This window comes from Oratosquilla oratoria, chromosome 39 (genome assembly GCF_046742065.1).
Source record: "Oratosquilla oratoria isolate Oo_2021 chromosome 39, ASM4674206v1, whole genome shotgun sequence".
NCBI classification, from domain to species: Eukaryota; Metazoa; Arthropoda; class Malacostraca; order Stomatopoda; family Squillidae; genus Oratosquilla; species Oratosquilla oratoria.
Genome location: NC_134815.1, coordinates 5,876,752 through 5,895,968, shown reverse-complemented (window position 1 = coordinate 5,895,968; position 19,217 = coordinate 5,876,752). Strand labels below are relative to the sequence as shown.

The 19,217-nt window shown below is 41.7% G+C and overlaps 1 protein-coding gene across 4 annotated transcripts; it reads right to left on the bottom strand.

Moving 5' to 3' along the window:
* Nucleotides 1–795: 795 nt before the first annotated feature.
* Kdsr (3-ketodihydrosphingosine reductase) lies at nucleotides 796–19,040 on the bottom strand. 4 transcript variants are annotated; one of them, XM_076176487.1, is made up of 8 exons: nucleotides 19,021–19,040; nucleotides 16,785–16,928; nucleotides 15,136–15,307; nucleotides 13,573–13,715; nucleotides 10,317–10,508; nucleotides 8,164–8,292; nucleotides 4,918–5,058; nucleotides 796–3,013 (listed from the first exon to the last, which is right to left on the bottom strand). In XM_076176487.1, exons 2-8 carry the CDS (start codon nucleotides 16,902–16,904, stop codon nucleotides 2,903–2,905), a joined length of 1,008 nt encoding a protein of 335 aa, XP_076032602.1. In that variant the 5' UTR covers nucleotides 16,905–16,928; nucleotides 19,021–19,040; the 3' UTR covers nucleotides 796–2,902. The 4 variants fall into 4 exon arrangements, with proteins under 4 accessions (XP_076032602.1, XP_076032598.1, XP_076032599.1 ...); XM_076176483.1 differs by lacking the exon at nucleotides 19,021–19,040 and adding an exon at nucleotides 18,848–19,008; XM_076176484.1 differs by lacking the exon at nucleotides 19,021–19,040 and adding an exon at nucleotides 18,625–18,735.
* Between the last annotated feature and the right edge of the window lie 177 nt (nucleotides 19,041–19,217).

Here is a 19,217-nt window from a genome sequence, read left to right as displayed (position 1 = left end):
AGGGATCGATGCCATCTATATGAGAAACGGTGGCAGAGGTATGCTGCAACTAGGTGGCTCCCAACTCTCTCTCTCTTTTTTTTTTTTTGGGGGGGGGGGGTGCACAAAATGAAAACACTGCCACACTCTTCACCAGATGCTGGATGACTGTCCAGGATGTAACATTTCACCCCATACAACACATTATGGAAGACTAAAGTGTACAAAATCACCCACATCAGCAACACAATATACATACATATATCAAAGGCTTTTTCCCCCTTATAAGGTAGCAAAAAAACAAAACCACTCCCACCCATTCCATCCCTAACACACTCCAGTCCCCTCCCTCTTATCTTGGCACCTACATCTCACCCACTGCCCTGGATCAGAAGCAGTGTCGCAAGACACAGTACATCCACAGCAAGTACTTCATTAAATTGGTAACCCTCCTCTGTCCCCTCATGCAAAAAAGGAGAAGACTGGGAGAAATTCCTTTGGGCTGCATCAATTTATTTCTCACACATACTCCCTCACCCCTTATCTCCCACCCACTCCACCTCATGCATCACAGCATCATCCATACACAACCATTCTCCATTCACCCCAATCTTCTGTCCTTCCTCTCTTTCCTAATGCCCCTTTTACCCCATCCATCCATCTCATCCTAGGTCGACCCTTCATGTTCACTCCTTCCACACCTCAACACAATATACACTCTATTAAGGATTTGTAGGAAAACCTTATTCCAACTGTGGCATTCCTCAGGGAGATGGGACTGCTTAGCCAGACAATCTTAGGAAATGACAACAACAATTGTGCTTTTGACTTTATTTCATATAAATGCCAACTTAATGGATTATGTGTAGAAATATCAGGTACTTTTTTTAAACTTCCTAATATACACAGGTGTTTCACATTTTTTTTAATATGGCATTTAAAGAATAATTAATTCTTGATTATTTTTATTATTCCAACCTAATTAAATACCTTATGTATGGATTCTGAATCTTTGACTGCTTTGATTTAGTTACCCCTTATAAAGAGGAAGGAGTGTGTGTTTTATATGTATGTGTGTGTGTGAGATTCACCATGGTCTTGGATCATGTGTTGGACTCATGATCAACAGCTATTACCCTCCCGGAAAAAAGTTCAGAGCTCGTATATGACCAATCTATAGGTAATGCTGTGACCTTACATGCACACACATCCCCAACTCCCCAACCACAAGAGTTGGAGTAACGACTTGCAACACAGCAATACTGAAATTATTTCAGCCCTGGGCGGGATTTGAACTTGGACCACCATAGTGGCAGCCATGAACGCTACCACTGCACTGTCGAGTCGTGTGTGTGTATATACACAAAAAGGCCTTTTCTCAGATATAAGGCAGGTTGTCAAGTGAAGGCATACACTCACCCTTCACCCACTGATTGTCCCCTTTAAGGTCACTGTGGATGAAAAGTCATCCTTGTCCTCTACCTACTGTTCAGGTTGGCAGCAGCGCACCAAGACACAGCACCCACAACAGGATTTGATGGCTGAAACTATTTACCTCCACTACTTCACTATATGGTGACCCTCCCCCCCCACCTACAGAGCAGAAATGAAGAAATCCTTTCAGGCTGTGTCAATTTCTTTTCCACATAAAACCACTCTCCTCTTGCACCCACCTCTTGCTTTATCCATTTCCTGAGATAGTGTTGCAACCTAACGAGATTTCTGCTCTGTAAATTCTCAAGTGGGAAAGGTGGCAGGTCACCATGTAATGAATCTGTGGGGGTAAACCAGCTTCAGCTCTCAGGCCCTGCCGGGGAAATGCTGTGTCTTGGTGCATTGCCTCCAACCCAGGCAATGGATGAAACAAAGGGACAACTCTTAATCCACAAGGAGCTAAGACAGAAGGGAAAACAATTGGGTTCTGAATAAGTGTGGGATGGATGACGGGTGGGTGTTAGATTTTGACTTAGCCAACATGCTTATAAGGAAGACAAAGCCTTTTTGTGTATGATTTATTTGTTCTTTCTCGGGCATAGAATCACTTACCATATTCCTTACATTACAGGCACTGGCTCAATCATTCCTAAAAATATCAATCATCACATCATTAAGTCTTAAGCAACTTCTTACAAGAAAAAACTTGTACAGCTGGACATATGAACTTGTGGTACATTGGGGTGGCAGATACATATGTTCTTCTGACTACAAGAGGAGCTTAAATTTCAGCAAATCAAGGAGGCACCAGGCACACAAATTTAGTTGAAATTTATTTCTAATTGGAGAAAGGCATGTACTACCCATTTGTACCAACAATTCCTGTGTACAAATGTACATACATGTGCATTTATATATGCCACACTCACAACTGTATGTGTATTTATCTAGTATGCGTGTGTATGTGGAGCTGCCATGTCACATCAGCAGGAGACCAATTTGCTGACCAGGAGGAAAGCAGAGAATGAATGGAAGGCCTCAGCCTTCAATCCAGCCACTGGTGACTCCGTTACAAAACAACACAAGATCCTCAACTCTACATAGAGATGCACTAATCTCCAGATCATGCTCAGAAGCTCATTCAGTTCTTTTTTACTCCCTACTAATCTATCTTCCCTTTCTAATCATTTCTGATCTTTTATGTAAGGAGGTCAGTAGATTGGTACATTCCCTTCCCACTCCTTCTACTAGTCAAAGACATAGAAACCAGTTTAGGTTCATGAACTTTAATACAATATTTCTTCTTGAACGACTTATGGGCCAAGCTGGTGGCTGTTGCCAATTATCTAGGAGCCATGGGTCTCCTGCAAAAGACCTAATGGCAACAGATCAATTACACGACTGATGCGCGCATGTGTGTGTATATGTGTGTATGTGTGAGTGTGTTTTGTTCCATCTTGTGTTCACAATTTCTTGTAGGCTTCAGTATCTATTCGCTTTTCTTGCTGCTGACACGCTTCTGATATTCCTTCTTCACAATGGAATTGAACTGCCACAAGTAAAATGCAGAGATTACTCGGAATGGGCCCATAAGGAATACCTGAATAACAAAACGAAGATATTTAGTGCAAAAAATTAAAATACTCTAAAATAAAACTTATCACCACATCTGTGAGTGTTTACATATACATACATATACTAAAGGCACTTTTCCCCTTACCTGGGAGGTAGCCAAATTCAGCACACATGATTCCACTCCCACTTATTCTACTCCCATCCACCACCCCTCCCTCCCTCCCATCTTGGCTCCTCCTGGATGATGGGTCATCCATTTATTTATCTGCATGAAAATGATCTACTTTATGACGTCTGAATGATGATGAACAAATTCCACTTGGATGAAAGACCCACTCCAGCTTACATTCCATTAATCCGCTGCCCACTGGATGACTGCATTGTGGACAAATGCCCAGGATGTAACACTTCACCCCACACTATTCAACACGTCATGGAAGACTGGGTTATACACAATCACGCACGCAAACAACACAACATACACTCCATAAAGGATTTGTGGTAAAACCTTGTTTCAGCTGTGGCATTCCTTGGGGAGACCGGACTGCTCAGACAGACAGTCTAGGGAATAACAACACTAGAGAAAGTCTCCATTACTTAAGCCGCCTTCTTCATGTTTAAGGTTTAACCATTACTCAGGTGAATAAAATTGTCTACTGCTAACTAGAGAAAATTCTAGAGATGGAACCGAATGAATTTACATGATACGGGGAACATCTGCCATCAAAACCATAATGAAACAAGCCTTTACTGAAAGACGTAAATTTTCTTAATTGCTTTATGTCTAGAAACAATTCCATGTATATTCCAGTCCTAAGGCACTATCTTTTCTTCTAACCAAGTTGTGAATCTGGCCCACCGGTTCTCCGCATTCCATTGACATCTAGTTGGAGATCCTATCAGGCACAGAAACTAACTTGTTCACACCTAGTGTCACTATTATCATCAGATGATTTTGTTCATCTGAGTGGCAAACCTCAGTTAGAGAAAACTAAAAAGAAATTAATACAGGAAGACCTCACTATACGACCGAGTGCCATAAAGTAGGTATAACAAATGCTGGGTGTTGTATGTGAAAGCCCCAGGAGGCAAAATTTGATTGGGGGGGGGGTGTGTGTGTGACAGGGTCCATGAACACAACCCCCCTATCTACGTACATGTAAGACCCACCTCGATATACTGAATTTTCGCATTGCGACCAGTCAGCTGGGAACACAACTCTGTTGTATAGTGAGGTATTCCTGTGCTCTCAATGTAGTTCGTCTCGTCTCCACTAGAACCGATTCATTTTTAAAGTCATGAGCTCCCCCTATCAGGAGGTTGGGATGGTGCCCCTTACAGAGGACTTTGTAGCATGGAATCTAATGAATCATCCCCTTGGTTCAACTTGCCTGTGGGAAGGTTCTAATTGCTGTCACCTTGACCTACATCGCAAGTAGCTACACTAAACTACTCAGCCAACAAGCATCCAGACATTTGTTGGTGTTAACTAGAACAAAATCTATAAGGTGTTTCAGCGCTGAGGTACATACACATACCATACCAAGGTTTTTTTTCCCCTCTTATAAGGGAGGTAGCCAAAAACCAAAGGCATAAAAACCACTCCCACCCATTCCATCCCCATCACACTCCACTCCCCTCCACCCTCTTCCCTCCCTCTTATCTTGGCACCTCCTGCCCTGGGTCAGAAGCAGTGTTGCAAGACACAGTACATGCACAGGAAGGCCACTTCATTAAATCGACAACCCCCCCTCTCCATCCCCTCATGCAGAAAAGAAGACGGGGAGATATCCCTTCAGACTGGGTAAAATTTTTCTCACACATACTCCCTCACCCACCATCCCCCACCCATTCCACCTCATGCATCACATCATCCATATACAACTGCTAAGGTAATTGTACTTTTTTTAATGGGTACTTTGTATTCACCTGTGAAAAGAAGGAGGTGATGGACGTAATGGGACTCATCCCTGCACACATGGTCGTCAGCATAAATCCGTCTATACCAGAGGTGCTCATAAATTCTCCAGATAAAGCATCGGCAAGCAATTTCTTGGCCACATCATCAGCCTGAAAAATGTGTAAACAATTATGATAATTTTTTTTATAAGGATATCACATTTATGTGAACATATATACATACATATACCAATGGCTTTTTTCCCCCTTATAAGGGAGGTAGCCAAAATCAAAATGTATAATGCCACTCCCACCCACTCCATTCCCATTCACCACCCCTCCCTCCCTCACTCTTTTCTCGACTCCCCCTGGATGATGGGTCATCCCTGCATCTCGCCCATTGCCCTGGACCAGAAGCAATGCAGCAAGGCACAGCACATCCACAGCAAGGCCACTTTATTTAATCAGCGACCCCTCTTTCCATCCCCTCATGCAGAAAAAGAGAAAATGGGGAGAAATCCCCTCAGGCTGCATCAAAATATCACTCACACATAACTACTCCCTAATCCCCTCCCCATCCCCCACCCACTCCCTTTTGTGGATGTAAACAATAATAGAAAAAGATGAATAACACAGTCACGAGAGTAAATGATGAGAGGAACTACAAGAATGGAACCATTCATTCTTGAAGGTTTCAATCCCCATTATATGAAATGTGGACCAATCAACACGGGAAAAAAAAAAAAAAACTAGAAGTCCCTATAATCCAGTGGTTCTCAAATTGTTCCACGGAACTCCAGGGTTCCGTGAAGACCTTTCAAGGGTTCCGTGGCAAAAAAAACAATTATAATTATTTATTTATTTGAGCAAGAATGAATCAAATGAAATATGAAAGTGCTGAAATCTTTTGCATGTGAGGAGAGAGAGAGAGAGAGAGAGAGAGAGAGAGAGAGAGAGCAAGCGAGCGGGGGAGAGACAACAAGTGTATGGCTATATACTGTGTGTGTTGGTGGTGGTGGTGGTTAGTCTTAAATATTTTTAAGTCTGTCAAAATCTTTTTCGTTGGGGGTTCCGCCGAGTAGCTGCAAATGTGAAAGGGTTCCATTACATTGAAAAGTTTGAGAACCACTGCTATAGTCAATCAGCTTGAGCCCTTTGGTGTGGTCCAAACCCCATTGTTAACACATCTAACGATGACATATGAATGGTGCTCTGTCTCACTGCTAGTCTGTATGTTACCTATTTATGGAACATATATACATTCATAATATGACTGCATGGTGTTCAGGATGGCTTGTGATTTCAGGGAAATATGATGAATCTATAAACTTTCCATTTCACTTGGCAACGTGGCTCATGTGACATTGGAACCCAAGATATATGTAAAGATATATTTCATATATTTCAAGAGAGAGAGAGAGAGAGAGAGAGAGAGACAGAGAGAGATATGTGAGGAGAGAGATATGAGAGGAGAGAGATATGAGAGGAGAGAGATATGAGAGGAGAGAGGAGAGAGGAGAGATGAGAGAGAGAGGTAGAGGTAGTTAGCCCCTCTGAGGAGAGTGAGAGTGACGTGACAACATTGTGGTCTCACCAAGCTATACCTGAAGGCTCAAGTTAAAATCAATAGAGCATAGCCCCAACACTCTTCACATTTAGTCACCTTTTCTAATTTACAGAGAACATGGTAGTAATATTCTTGTCCCCAACACTGGGTGATAACGAAAACCAAAAGGTAAAGTCACAGAGGTAGTTGGGAACAGAGTGCAGGATGACGATGCAGCCTGAAGGGAGGTTGTTCTTATGTGCTTCATAATCTATTTTTGAGTGAATGAGGAGGAATATGGAACTAATATTACTGTTGGTCCTGCAAGAGGGATGTCAAAAAGAATCATTTACTTGCTGGCTGTCCATCTTCAAAACCCTCCAACACCTTCATCTCCATTTAGAGGTGCAACCCCAAGGGTCTGACACTTGGTTTTTGGACTCGACCCAAGAAATCTATCGACCTCGACGGTATTTCCTTCACCTTTGCACTCGTGAAGAGTCGACACCCAGCAACTCCTCGTCTCATTCTACTCCTATAAATGATTCGGTATAATGTTGTGAACTCCACCCCATCAGGAGGCTAGGATGGTGCCCCTTACAGAGGACTTTCTACATACATACATATACCAAAGGCTTTTTTCCTCCTTACATGGGGGGTAGCCAAAAAGAAAAAGGCATAGAAACCACTCCCACCCATTCCAACCCCTACATATTCCACTCCCCTCCACCCTCCTCCCTCCCTCTCATCTTGGCACCTCCTGGATGACAGGTCATCCCTGTATCCTGTCCACTGTCCTGGGTCAGAAGCGGTGTTGCAAGACACAGCCCATCCACAACAAGGCTGCTTCATTAATTCGGCGACCCCCTCTCTCCGCCCCCTCATGCAGGGTTTGAGCTGCCATCACCTTGACATCCAGCACAAATAGACACTCTCATCTACTTGGCCAGTGAGCATCCTATGAATATGTGACAATAATACAACACAGACATCAGTCCAAAGTTGCTTCCTAGAGGTGCTATGGAAGGGCTTATCCTCTCTGATACAATGACGCCTACCTAGGCATCGTGAGGCATGAGTGCCTTAGTGAGGATGCCGGCATCGACATCTTGATTATATTTTGTAGTTGTAGCTGAGTGACCCCCAAATTCTGTGAACTGGTTTGATAACGTTTTCTGTGTTTATTACTACTCAGAGTGAAAGAGAACTAGTGATACAGCAGTGATGCATCATACATTAGGCATCCAATACTGCATACGAGAATTTGACTTGTATTGAGGAAACTTCAGGTTGTTATCTGTGTGGTATTAGTGTGGGGACTAAATCCATGTCAACTGCTGAAAGTACTAGGAGTTGGGAAGCAGTTACTGATTGTCAGCTCCCCATGTGTGAGAAAGTGTATGATGTACTACTAAAGCTGATAAGAGAGTTCTTAGGCTCAGCACAGGGATCAAGTGTCACCCTCTCATAGCTATATCTCCTGACAGAGATGAAGGTGTTACCAAGTTTAGACAATGGGCAGATTTACCATCCATCTTGCAAGACCACCACATGCACAGGTAACCGTCATATAACAAGATTAAGCACAATGCTTGCACAGACTAAATCTGAAGAACTCGACCGAACAAATTCTTTTTATCTTCATAATTAGTAGACTATGACAGCATTTACATAAAGCTTTATTCAACACGACACATTTACTTCTGCACCAAAATAAAGAAGACACTCACTGAGAAGAGACCGGCTGCTTCGGAAATTAGCTTAGTTTCCACAGGCTTGATCTTGTTCTCCTCAACAAATCCAGGCGTGTCGGTGTCCGGGGGAAAGCTGACAGTCACGCTAATATTATACGGCTTCACCTGATACGAGAAATAAAAAAGATATATATTAACTCTTGGAATGCCACAATCAGGTTAATAATAGTAATTGTTACTGTGTCTTGCTACATTGCTTCTGTCCCAGGGCAGTGGGCAAGATGCAGTGGTGACCTGTCATCCAGGAGCCAAGAAAAGAGGGAGGGATGGGTGGTGAACGGGAGTGGAGTATTGTGGGGATGAAATGGATGGGAGTGGATTTATGCCTTTGACTCTGGCTACCTCCCTTGTAAGGGGGAAAATGCCCTTGGTATATGTATGTTATTTCAAGTGGGCAGTGGGCAAGATACAGGGATGACCCATCATCCATGAGGAGCTGGTAGGGAGGAAAGGATGGTTGATGGGCATGGCTATGTGCCTTTTGATTTGGTTACCTCCTTTGTAAGGAGGAAAAAGCCCTTGGTATACAGATAGACAGACTTCAAGGGGGGATCGCTGCTTAAATGAAGCGGCCTTGCTGTGGATGCACTGTGTCTTGCTACATTGCTTCTGACCCATGGCAGTGGGTGAGATGCAGGGATAACCCATTATCCAGGAGCCAAGATAAGAGGGAGGGAGGGGGGTGGATGAGAGTGGAGTATTGTGGGGATGAAATGGATGGGAGTGGATTTATGCCTTTGACTCTGGCTACCTCCCTTGTAAGGGGGAAAAAGCCTTTGGTATATGTATCTACAGGGTCTAACAGATAAATCCGTACAGACTTTGAAGAGGTTTTAAGCACTTACAAAGTAACATATGGCAATTCTGATTGTTTCCAGATACTTCCATTTGTCTAATCATTTAGCCAGTTGTATACTAGCACCGGTGCAATAAACATTAAGCAATGGAACAAGCCAAACGTTCAGCCATATGCGAACTTCGTCGCGCGGATCACACTCCTAGCGCCATAATAAGGATGCTAAAATACTCCAGACAAACTGTTTACGATGTTTGTAAACGTTTTGATGAGACCGGCGAAGACCAACGAGCTGCTCACAAGCCCAGAAGGGGCAGAATTCTAACACCTCGCTTTTTAGCTGGTCTCAAGAGAAGTGTCAATGCAAATCCAGCCTTACCATTATCGACATTGGCAAAGAAGAGAGGTGTCAGCACAATGACAATTCACAGAGCATTAAAGAAATTGGGATTAACCTCATTCTCACAAGGAAAAAGACATCTTTTGACACGAAAAATGAAAGAAATCCGCTTGACCAGGTGCCAAAAGCTGTTGAACTGGATGAAGTCGAATGGCTCAGTCATCAAGTTTTTTTCCGACGAGAAGATTTTCACGGTTGATGCGACTTTCAATAAGCGGAATGATCGCTGGATAGCCTCCTCATCCTCAGAGGTTCAACACAAAACAATGACGAAGAAACCAGCAAGTGTCATGGTCTGTGTGGTGTCAACTGAGGGGGACGTCTTCACTCACTTCTTCAACAACAAGGAGAAAGTCAATGCCGTTGTCTATTGCAAAGTTCTAGAAGAGAAAATAATACCCTGGATGAAAGATAAGGCTAGTGGCAACCAGTTTGTCTTTCAACAAGACTCGGCTCCAGCCCACACAGCAAAGAGGACCACCAACCTTCTCGAAGGGTCAAATGTGCAGTTCTGGAACAAAGAGTTGTGGCCCTCAAATTTGCCAGACCTAAACCCTTTAGATTATTATTTTTGGGCGCGAATTGAGGCCAAGGCATGTGACAAGCCACACAGAAGTATAACAACCCTGAAGACAGACATCAAGAAGGCTGTGGGTTCATTATCAAAGTCTGAGATCATCAACGCTGTATCCAAGTTTCGTAAACGCGTTGAAAGCGTCATAACAGCTGAAGGTGGTGACATTGAATGAAATCATTGTTCTTGTTGCCTTTTCTAAATATACTGAAAATTTCATAACTCTCTGTTTATTATTACCCGATATATTAATCTTAAAACATGTGATAAGAAGTTGTACGGATTTATCTGTTAGACCCTGTATATTCAAAGGATTAAAATGCATCATAACAGAAAAGAAGAGGACATCATGACCTGACCTCCATGTGAAGAGCTTCAGCCATCTTAATGACAGCAGCTTTCGATGCAGAATATGCAGTGAATCCATACAGACCAAGAAGACCACCCAGAGAGGAAATGAAGACAATTATTCCTTCATTCTGTTGCTTCATGCTCTTCACGACTTCCTGGCTGACGAAGAAAGAACCAAAGAAGTTCACGTCCATCTGGGTCTGGGGAAAAAAAATATCAGGTTAGTGTCTGATGACGACCATAATACTAATACGAACAAGACTGAAGGAGGAGGAAGAGTGGGTGGAGATGAGGGAATTGAGAGGAAGGGAGGGAATGGGGAGGAGGAAGAATGGGTGGAGTGGGAGAAAGTGGAGAGGCGGATGTATGTGGGAAGGGGTACAGGAGAAGTGGAAGGATGTGGAAGAGGAAAGCAGGGTATAGAGGTTAACCCCTTCCATACTATGATGCCTACGTAGGCATCATGACGCACAAGTGGGTATATGAAGTTGCCTATATATCTTGATTATATTTATTTTGTAGTTGTAGCTGCGTGACCCCCATATTCTGTGAACTGGCTTGATCATATTTTCTGTGGTCATTAGAATTCCAGTGGCAGTTCGAGTCCTGCCACCAGTGAAGTTGAACCAAGGGCATGGTTCATTAAATTCCACGCTACAAAGTCCTCTGCAAGGGGCACCATCCTAGCCCTCCGATGGGAGGAATTTGTGATGTTAAACCATATAAAAAATCATCGTTAGTATTCACAGTGAAAGAGATTGATCAATATAGCTGTAACTTTATATTTTATAATGCAAGTGTTGTGATGCATCACTGAATCATCGTACATCAGGCATCTGATGCTGCGTGTGAAAATTTGACTCATATTAGGTACGGGCACAGAATTTTCATTTTTTTTTTTAACTCTTAAATTATTGTTGCACATGAAAGGCAATTTTATTAGAAACAAAATGCTTTTTAAATTTTTGAAATAGCTTGAAAAATAAGGGAGATACAATTTTTTAGATTATTTTTAGCCCACATTTTTGGCTAGACTTTACCATAACAAAATATTAGAATTAAGGGTGGTAATTTGTAAAGATTTCGGTACAGAAATATACATTAACTCTAAACCACTGGTCCAATTTTATTAAAATTTGGAATACTTGGGTTTTATGGATCAAAAAATCACATGAGCATGTCAAAAACAATGTGAGACATCTCCATCATACCATATTTGCCTTTTCATGGCAACCATGAAGTTGTCAATTTTCAGATTATCATCAATAAAATCCAAACCACTGGCCCATATGACATGCAACTTGGCATGTTTTATGGGTCAATAAATCACCTGAGCATGTCAATTACATTGCAGAACCTTCTTCTTATACCATTCTTACTAACACCTATCATGTTGCCATGGCGACTGCTGTCAATTTAGAAATAATCAATAAAATCCAAACCGCTGGCCCAATTGACATACAACTTGGCATGTGACGTTTCTATCATAAAGCCCGATTCTTCAAAAGCAAACAAATATTCACTGATTCAAACACAAATTTGGTTATCAACCTCGGCAAATTAGTTTTCTGAGTAAAAATATTAAGGTAAGGCCATGGCAACTGTTGTCAATTTAGAAATAATCAATAAAATCCAAACCACTGGCCCAATTGACATGCAACTTGGCATGTCAAGGTTTTTGGGTCAACAAATCACCAAGTGTATAATACCCAACGATCTTGAGCTGCTCATATCCAGGAGAAAATAGGTTAAAAAACAGTTTTCTTACATTAAAATATTGGTTTCTTGGTGCCTTACCTTAATATTTTTACTCGGGAAACTAATTTGCCGAGGTTGATAACCAAATTTGTGTTTGAATCAGTGAATATTTGTTTGCTTTTGAAGAATCAGGCATACACTTGCACAACAACAAGATAATTTGAATATCCTGTGCATACGCTGAACACTCAAAGCATTCAAATTAAGCCAAACAAAATCCAACGGGTCGCAAAATATGGTGTTGTAAACAGTACCAGCGCGATGGTGGTGCCGCACTTGTTTTCACGCGTATCTACTCATATTGAAGAGGTCAAGGCTAAAGAGAAGAGAGGGACAGTGAGAAGGAAGCAGACTAAGGGGGGGGGGAAAGGTGGTGAGGAGGACGTCAAATAGAGCATATCTGTGACCAAGTCATTGTCTGGACTGTTGAGGAAACACAGGAAACAGCCAGACCCAAACCCATGACTAGGAGGATGAGATACCTACATGCTTCCAATTATACCACCAAGGTAGAAAAATATAGAGAAAAGCGAGGTTAGGGAAGGAGGAGGAGAGACAAGAGGCAGGAGGAAGGGGCAAGGGTACAGTGGGAAGAGATGCAGAGATGAAGGGAAAGACTAGGTTGGGAAAGAGTATAAGGAAGATGAGGAAGGAAAATATAAGAAAGTGAAGAAGGGAAAGGCAAGGGGAAAGGAGGAAACAAAGAGGCACAAGAGGAATGTAAAGAAAAATTGGCAAGGGAGAGGAGGGGGAGATGTCAGGAGGTAGAATGGAAAGGGGCTGAGGCAAAGAAGAAGAAGAAGAAGAAGAAAGAAAGAAGTGTTGGGGAAAAGTAAAAGAGGAGAAGAATAAGTGACAAGAGGAGAGAAGGGAGAAAGTGGAGAAAGAAGAATGTGATGATGATGATGATGACAATGATGATTTGGTTCAATGTCACAAACTCCCCCCATCAGGAGGTTAGGAAGGTGCCCCTTACAGAGGACTTTGTAGCGTGGGATTTAATGAACCATGCCCTTGGTCCAACTCGCTCACAGCAGGGCTCAAACCGCTGTCACCTCAACCTCCGCCACAAGTAGCGACGCTCTAACCCGCTCAGCCAGCAACCATTAAGAGAAGTGGGTAAAAGAAGGAAAGGTGGAGAGGGAACGGAGAAACAAGGGAGCAAGAAGACGCAGAGGGCATAATAGGAACAGTGAAGATCAAAAAACTTATATTTAATTCAAGGAAGTCATTAAAGTGGTTAAGAATAGAATAGCTCAAGATCTGACAAAGGTGGTTTAACTCAACGAACTTTAGTAACATACCTTGACCTGAGCTAATTCAAGGAAGTCATTAAAGTGGTTAAGAATAAAATAGCTCAAGATACAACAAAGGTGATTTAACTCAACGAACTTTAGTAACATACATTGACCTGAGCTAATTCAAGGAAGTCATTAAAGTGGTTAAGAATAGAATAGCTCAAGATACAACAAAGGTGGTTTAACTCAACGAACTTCAGTAACATACCTTGACCTGAGCTGGGGAAATGTCTTCGAACTTGAGAGGGATGGATAGGCCCGCACAGTTGACCAGCATGTAAATGGGCCCAAATGACTTTTCTGCTTCTTTAACCATCTCTCCAATGGCATTCACATCTCCACCTAAGTCAACTGTTCAAAAATTGAAATAGATCAAATTGGATGAGCTCATGGAAAAACAAGGAGAGAAAAATATATATATACATATAGCAAGGGCTTTTTTCCCCTTTACAAGGGAGGTAGCTAAAATCAAAAGGCATAATTCCACTTCCACCCTTTTCATCCTCACCCAATCCACTCTCATTCACCACCCTTCCCTCCCTCCCTCCTTCTTTTCTTGGCTCCTTCTGGATGATGGGTCATCCCTGCATCTCGCCCTTACTCTGGGTCACAAGCAACAAGTTGGCAACATGTAATCCACACAAAGAACACATACATACATATACCAAAGGCTCTTTTCCCCCTTAAACAGGAGGTAGGCTAGCCAAAAGACAAAGGCATAGTCTCTTATGCCTTTACTTTTTTTTAGGAATGTCCCCTGTGGGGCTACAGGTAGCAGGATTCCTAGTCCTATCCCCCGTCCCATTTTTTTGTCGCCTTGTACAACTCAAGTGGGAAGACTTGGTGGCAGCATACCAAAAGGATACACTCATCCAAAACTCATCCATTGTCTCTCCCTTCACAGCACCTTGTGGGTGAAGGAAAAAATTCATCCATTGTCTCTCCCCTTCACAGCACCTTGTGGGTGAAGAAAAAACTCATCCATTGTCTCTCCCCTTCACAGCACCTTGTGGGTGAAGGAAAAAACTCATCCATTGTCTTTCCCTTCACAGCACCTTGTGGGTGAAGAAAAAACTCATCCATTGTCTCTCCCTTCACAGCCCTTGTGGGTGAAGAATCATCCCTGCCTTCAGCCACACTGCTCAGGTCAAAGGCAGTGCACAGCAAGACACAGCATTTCCTCACCAAGGCTTGACAGCCAAAGACATTTTACTCTCACCACATCATCATAACGTGTGGCTCAAACAAAGCCCGTGTGAGTGACAATTTACTCCCAAATTATATATATATATATAAAAGTGTGCCCCCCTTCTCTGCCCTGCCCCACTCATTTGAGAAATTTACGGAGCAGAAAAGAACAATCCTTTGGACTGTGTCACTTTGTTATCCATTTAAAATCAATCTCCATTCATTCCTATCATTTGCACTCTTTCTTCATAGGTTGATTGGCATTCTTCTTGCATCCAGTGCCCACTTCACCCCATCCTTTCATCTCATTCTTCATTTTCCCTTTAAGGCCACTCCATCCACAAAGAACTTATGCTGATATTCATCAAGAACCCACCGTGTTCCTTCCTCTTTCTCTGTATATAAGACATGCCTTTTATTCCACTACTCTGTATTCCACTGAAGAGGATCACAGCCCATGATTGAAATATATGGATATCACATTTCTTCTTATCCAACACAGTGGGTTCTTGTTGAATTCTACAAATATATTATGACATTACTTTGTAGTTATGCTGATATTTTACCAAGTCACAATAATTACCAGAGTAATACTGAACTTTGTTGGCACCCCCAACTTTATGTATAGTTTTCTCCACAGCCATCTGAGCTTCCTCCAAGCGCTTGACGTTACGTGCTACCAAGGTCACGTTGGCTCCTTTGGCTGCTGCCTGTTGTGCCACACTAAGACCGATCCCACTTGAACCCCCAGTAACCTGGTGGAAAACCAAATATATGAGGTCCGGGACAACCAATGTAAAAATAGTTACACATACCAATACAGGGATTTCTCGATTTATGTGAAGGATATATTCCTAAAAGGATCACGTAACACAAAAATTGTATAAGTGAATAGTTAAGTTTTACAATTTCTTACTTTATTTCTACACTGTGTTATTCAAAATAATCCGTTTAATATGAAAAAATGACTAGGTGTTCTACCTCGTGTTAATCCAAAATTGCATATTCTAAACACACATAAATCAAGAAATCCCTGTACTTAAATAACAAAAGTTGCCTTGAGAGTCACTGAGTAAAAAGCCTCAGCCTCACAGCAGCTGGCAATGGTCCTCAGGCCCTTCCTCTCTGGTAAGAAAACCTAAACAGTTGTCTGTATTGTATTAGTGTTTACCTAGTTGTATTATACGGGAAGGGAGCTATGCTCGTGGTGACCCGTCTTTGTATCTCTCAGCATCAAGTCTTTTCTTAAAATCTTGAATAGTGTTTGCACACACTGTTTCTTTGTCTAATTTGTTAATGAGAGGTCTCACTGTATGTAAGTACCCATCACTAGTCCCTCCTCTTAACCACTTCCATACGGTGAAGCCTACGTAGGCGGCATGAGGAGCAAGTGGGTACTCGATGCCGACGTAATTTCAATTCTCTCTAAACTGGCTTCATCAATTTTCTATGGTTATCAAAATACAAGGGTGAAAGAGAACAAACGATTGAGCATTGACTTTATTTTTTATAATGCGATTATTATGACGCAACATCGCACGTCGGGCAGCTAATGCTGCCAGACGTGCGATGTGCCCCAGAATGAAGAGGTTAAAATACATAGAAGTCCCTTCTGACAAAAAGGACCAGTTATGAAAAAAAGCTGTTATAATCTGTTTTTCACATCTCTAAAATGAGAATTATGATTAGCCCCTAGAATATGATGACGCCTACATGGGTATCATGAGGCGCAAGTGAGTTTACAAGGATGACAGTGTCAGCATCCTGATTATGTTTATTTTGTAGCTGAAGCTGATTGACCCCTGTATTTTGTAAACAGGCTTGATCATGTTTTCTGTAGTTATAAACACTCTGGATGAAAGAGTACAAGTATAACAGATATAATCTTATATTTAATAACACGTATTGTGATGCATCACCGTACATCAGGCAACTAATGCTTGTGCATATATTTGAATTGTACTAACTGCTTCTGACCGAGGGCAGTGGACAGTGTGCAGGGATGACCCATCATCTAGGAGGTGCTAAGATGGGAGGGAGGGTGGAGGGGTGTGGAGTGTTTTCGGGGATGAAATGGGTGGGAATGTGTTTGTGCCTTGTCTTTTTTGGCTACCCCCCTGGTAAGAGGGAAAAAAGCCTTGGTATATGTATGTATGTACTAAAAAGGTTAACATATTTAACTAAAAAGGTTAACATATATGTATGTACTAAAAAGGTTAACAATTTACATACCAGAACATGTTTGCCTCGTATCTCTTTGGTTTTCCTCGTAAGATATGAAGTCAGGAAGCACAAAGCTCCCAAACCAAGGCAAACCAAACCGCAATCAATAAGACAACAGAGTTCCATCATGCAAAGAGACGTGTCACTGTATACCTGCAGGGGCACAAAAAGACATCAGTAAAATACGGCAATTATCAATGTCAACACAGATAATTATTTTCAAACTTAAATGTATTTCACGAAGCTTCGGTTTTCTTTTGTCACCAACTTAGGTGTCATCACCAAAGACAGTCTGAGGACCTACCACACAATTACCATCGTAAACTCCCCCATCAGGAAACTAGGATGGTGTCCGTTAGAGAGGGCTTTTGTAGTGTCGAATTTAATTAACCAACTTGCTGACAGCAGGATTAAAACTGCCTTTACTTCAACCTCAGCCACCAAATTTCAACAAAATAATAGTGGCCTTCTCTTTAGTCTTTTTGTTGTAAATTATTTGTTTTCAAGATTGTAAAATCTATTTTGGCACATTTTGCTTAGGGAAAAGTTGGGGAGTGCACAACTTCAATAATTAATTACTTCAAAAGTACGCATTTGTGACGGAAATGAAGTACACCATCGTTCATATCTCAACATTTCTCACCAGAAACATAAGCCACATGGTTGGGTGAAACTATAAATTGTCTGCAAATAGTGTCTGTGGATGGGGCTTCCAGGATACCTGTGCCTTCCTTAACAAATACCCAATATTCAATAAGCTATGATGTAAACATCACTGCTACCACATGACATATATATATCACCATCATTATAAGAATATGTAAATCATAGCCAATAGAATATCTAGCAGAACCTATTCTATCTCATCCTAAAATAATATGAAAAAAGGATTGTCCTATCAGCAACAATATTATTCTAAATTTACCCAAAATCTATAAGAATGCATATGGAAAGCCTTCTCTATAAAATGGGTTACCATTCAAAATAAACTTTTAGTATTTACTATTTCATGTAAGTACATGAGGTATGGAAGGCAGATGTGGAGGGAGTGAACATGAGGGGACATCCTAGGATGAGGTGGATGGATGGGGTGAAGGGGGCTTTGGGGAAGAGGGGAATGTCTGTTGAGGAAGGAAGGGAGAGGACGGAAGACAGAGGTGAGTGGAGAATGGTTGTATATGGATGATGTTGTGACTGCATGAGGAGGAATGGGCGGGGGGGTGGGGGGTAGGGTAGTATGTGTGAGTAAATTTTGACGCAGCCCGAAGGGATTTCTCCCCGTCCTCGCCTTATATGCAAAGGGGGACGGAGAGGGGGGGTCGCCGATTAAATGAAGCGGCCTTGCTGTGGATGTACTGTGTCTTGCGACACTGCTTCTGACCCAGGGCGGTAGGCAGGGTGCAGGGATGACCCGTCATCCAGGAGGTGCTCAGATGAGAGGAAGGGTGGGAGGGGTGTGGAGTGTATTTAGGGATGAAATGGGTGGGAGTGTTTTTATGCCTTTCCCTTTTTGGCTACCTCCCTTGGAAGGGGGAAAAAAGCCTTGGTATATATGTATGTACATTTACAAAAGCTCTACACAGTATATGTTTAGCTCATTCCCCCTGTAACACACCCTGAGCTGAACAGAATCTGACATTAACCGGTTGTAGATAATATCAACGTAGTGAAGCTAATGGAGATAATTGTAGCTCCTTTGGCTTTGCTAGCGTTATCCACTAGGGTTAAATATTTATATTATTAGACATTAGCCAGAATGGAACTTACAAAACGTCACTAGTGCAAAACAGTTACAGACCATAGAATACGAAGTTACCTAACTTTTCTTCTGCCCTTATCACTGTATTACCCTATAGATTGGTTGTTATTCATGCCAAAGTGCCAAGTTGTAAAGCCTTTGAGCTCTCCGAGCGTTAGGCGTCGCCAGTTCAAATTCATGACTATTTCATTTTCTAAAAATATTTAGGACTACGATTATCATTAGCTTTTAACATATTCATTTTGTAGTCTTGATTTTATTTTCCTCTGTAAGAAACAAGTTTTAAAAACATTCACATTCCTATGTTACATACCGTTTGTTACTTTGTAAGTGTGAACACTACAGTTTACATTGGAGATGTAATGTCATCATGACGTATTGACGCCTGTGCTTTTGTTTACTTTCTGGCATACTGTCATATTAATTAACTAAACAACCATTCTTACAATTTGCCAGGTGTCAACAGTAGTACAACTGTCTATTTACCAAGTTATATCTAAGAAGTAAGAGAACAACACATATTTGTGTGTTTTTGGTTAATATCTATGTGGTAAAAATTCGAATGAAAACTGTCGTTTCATCATCTGTGAAAAATGAATTGTCAAAATGAGACTGATATGATTATCATCTATAGTTGTTGTTTTTATTTTTAATATAGATTATCAAATATAAGAAACTATGAT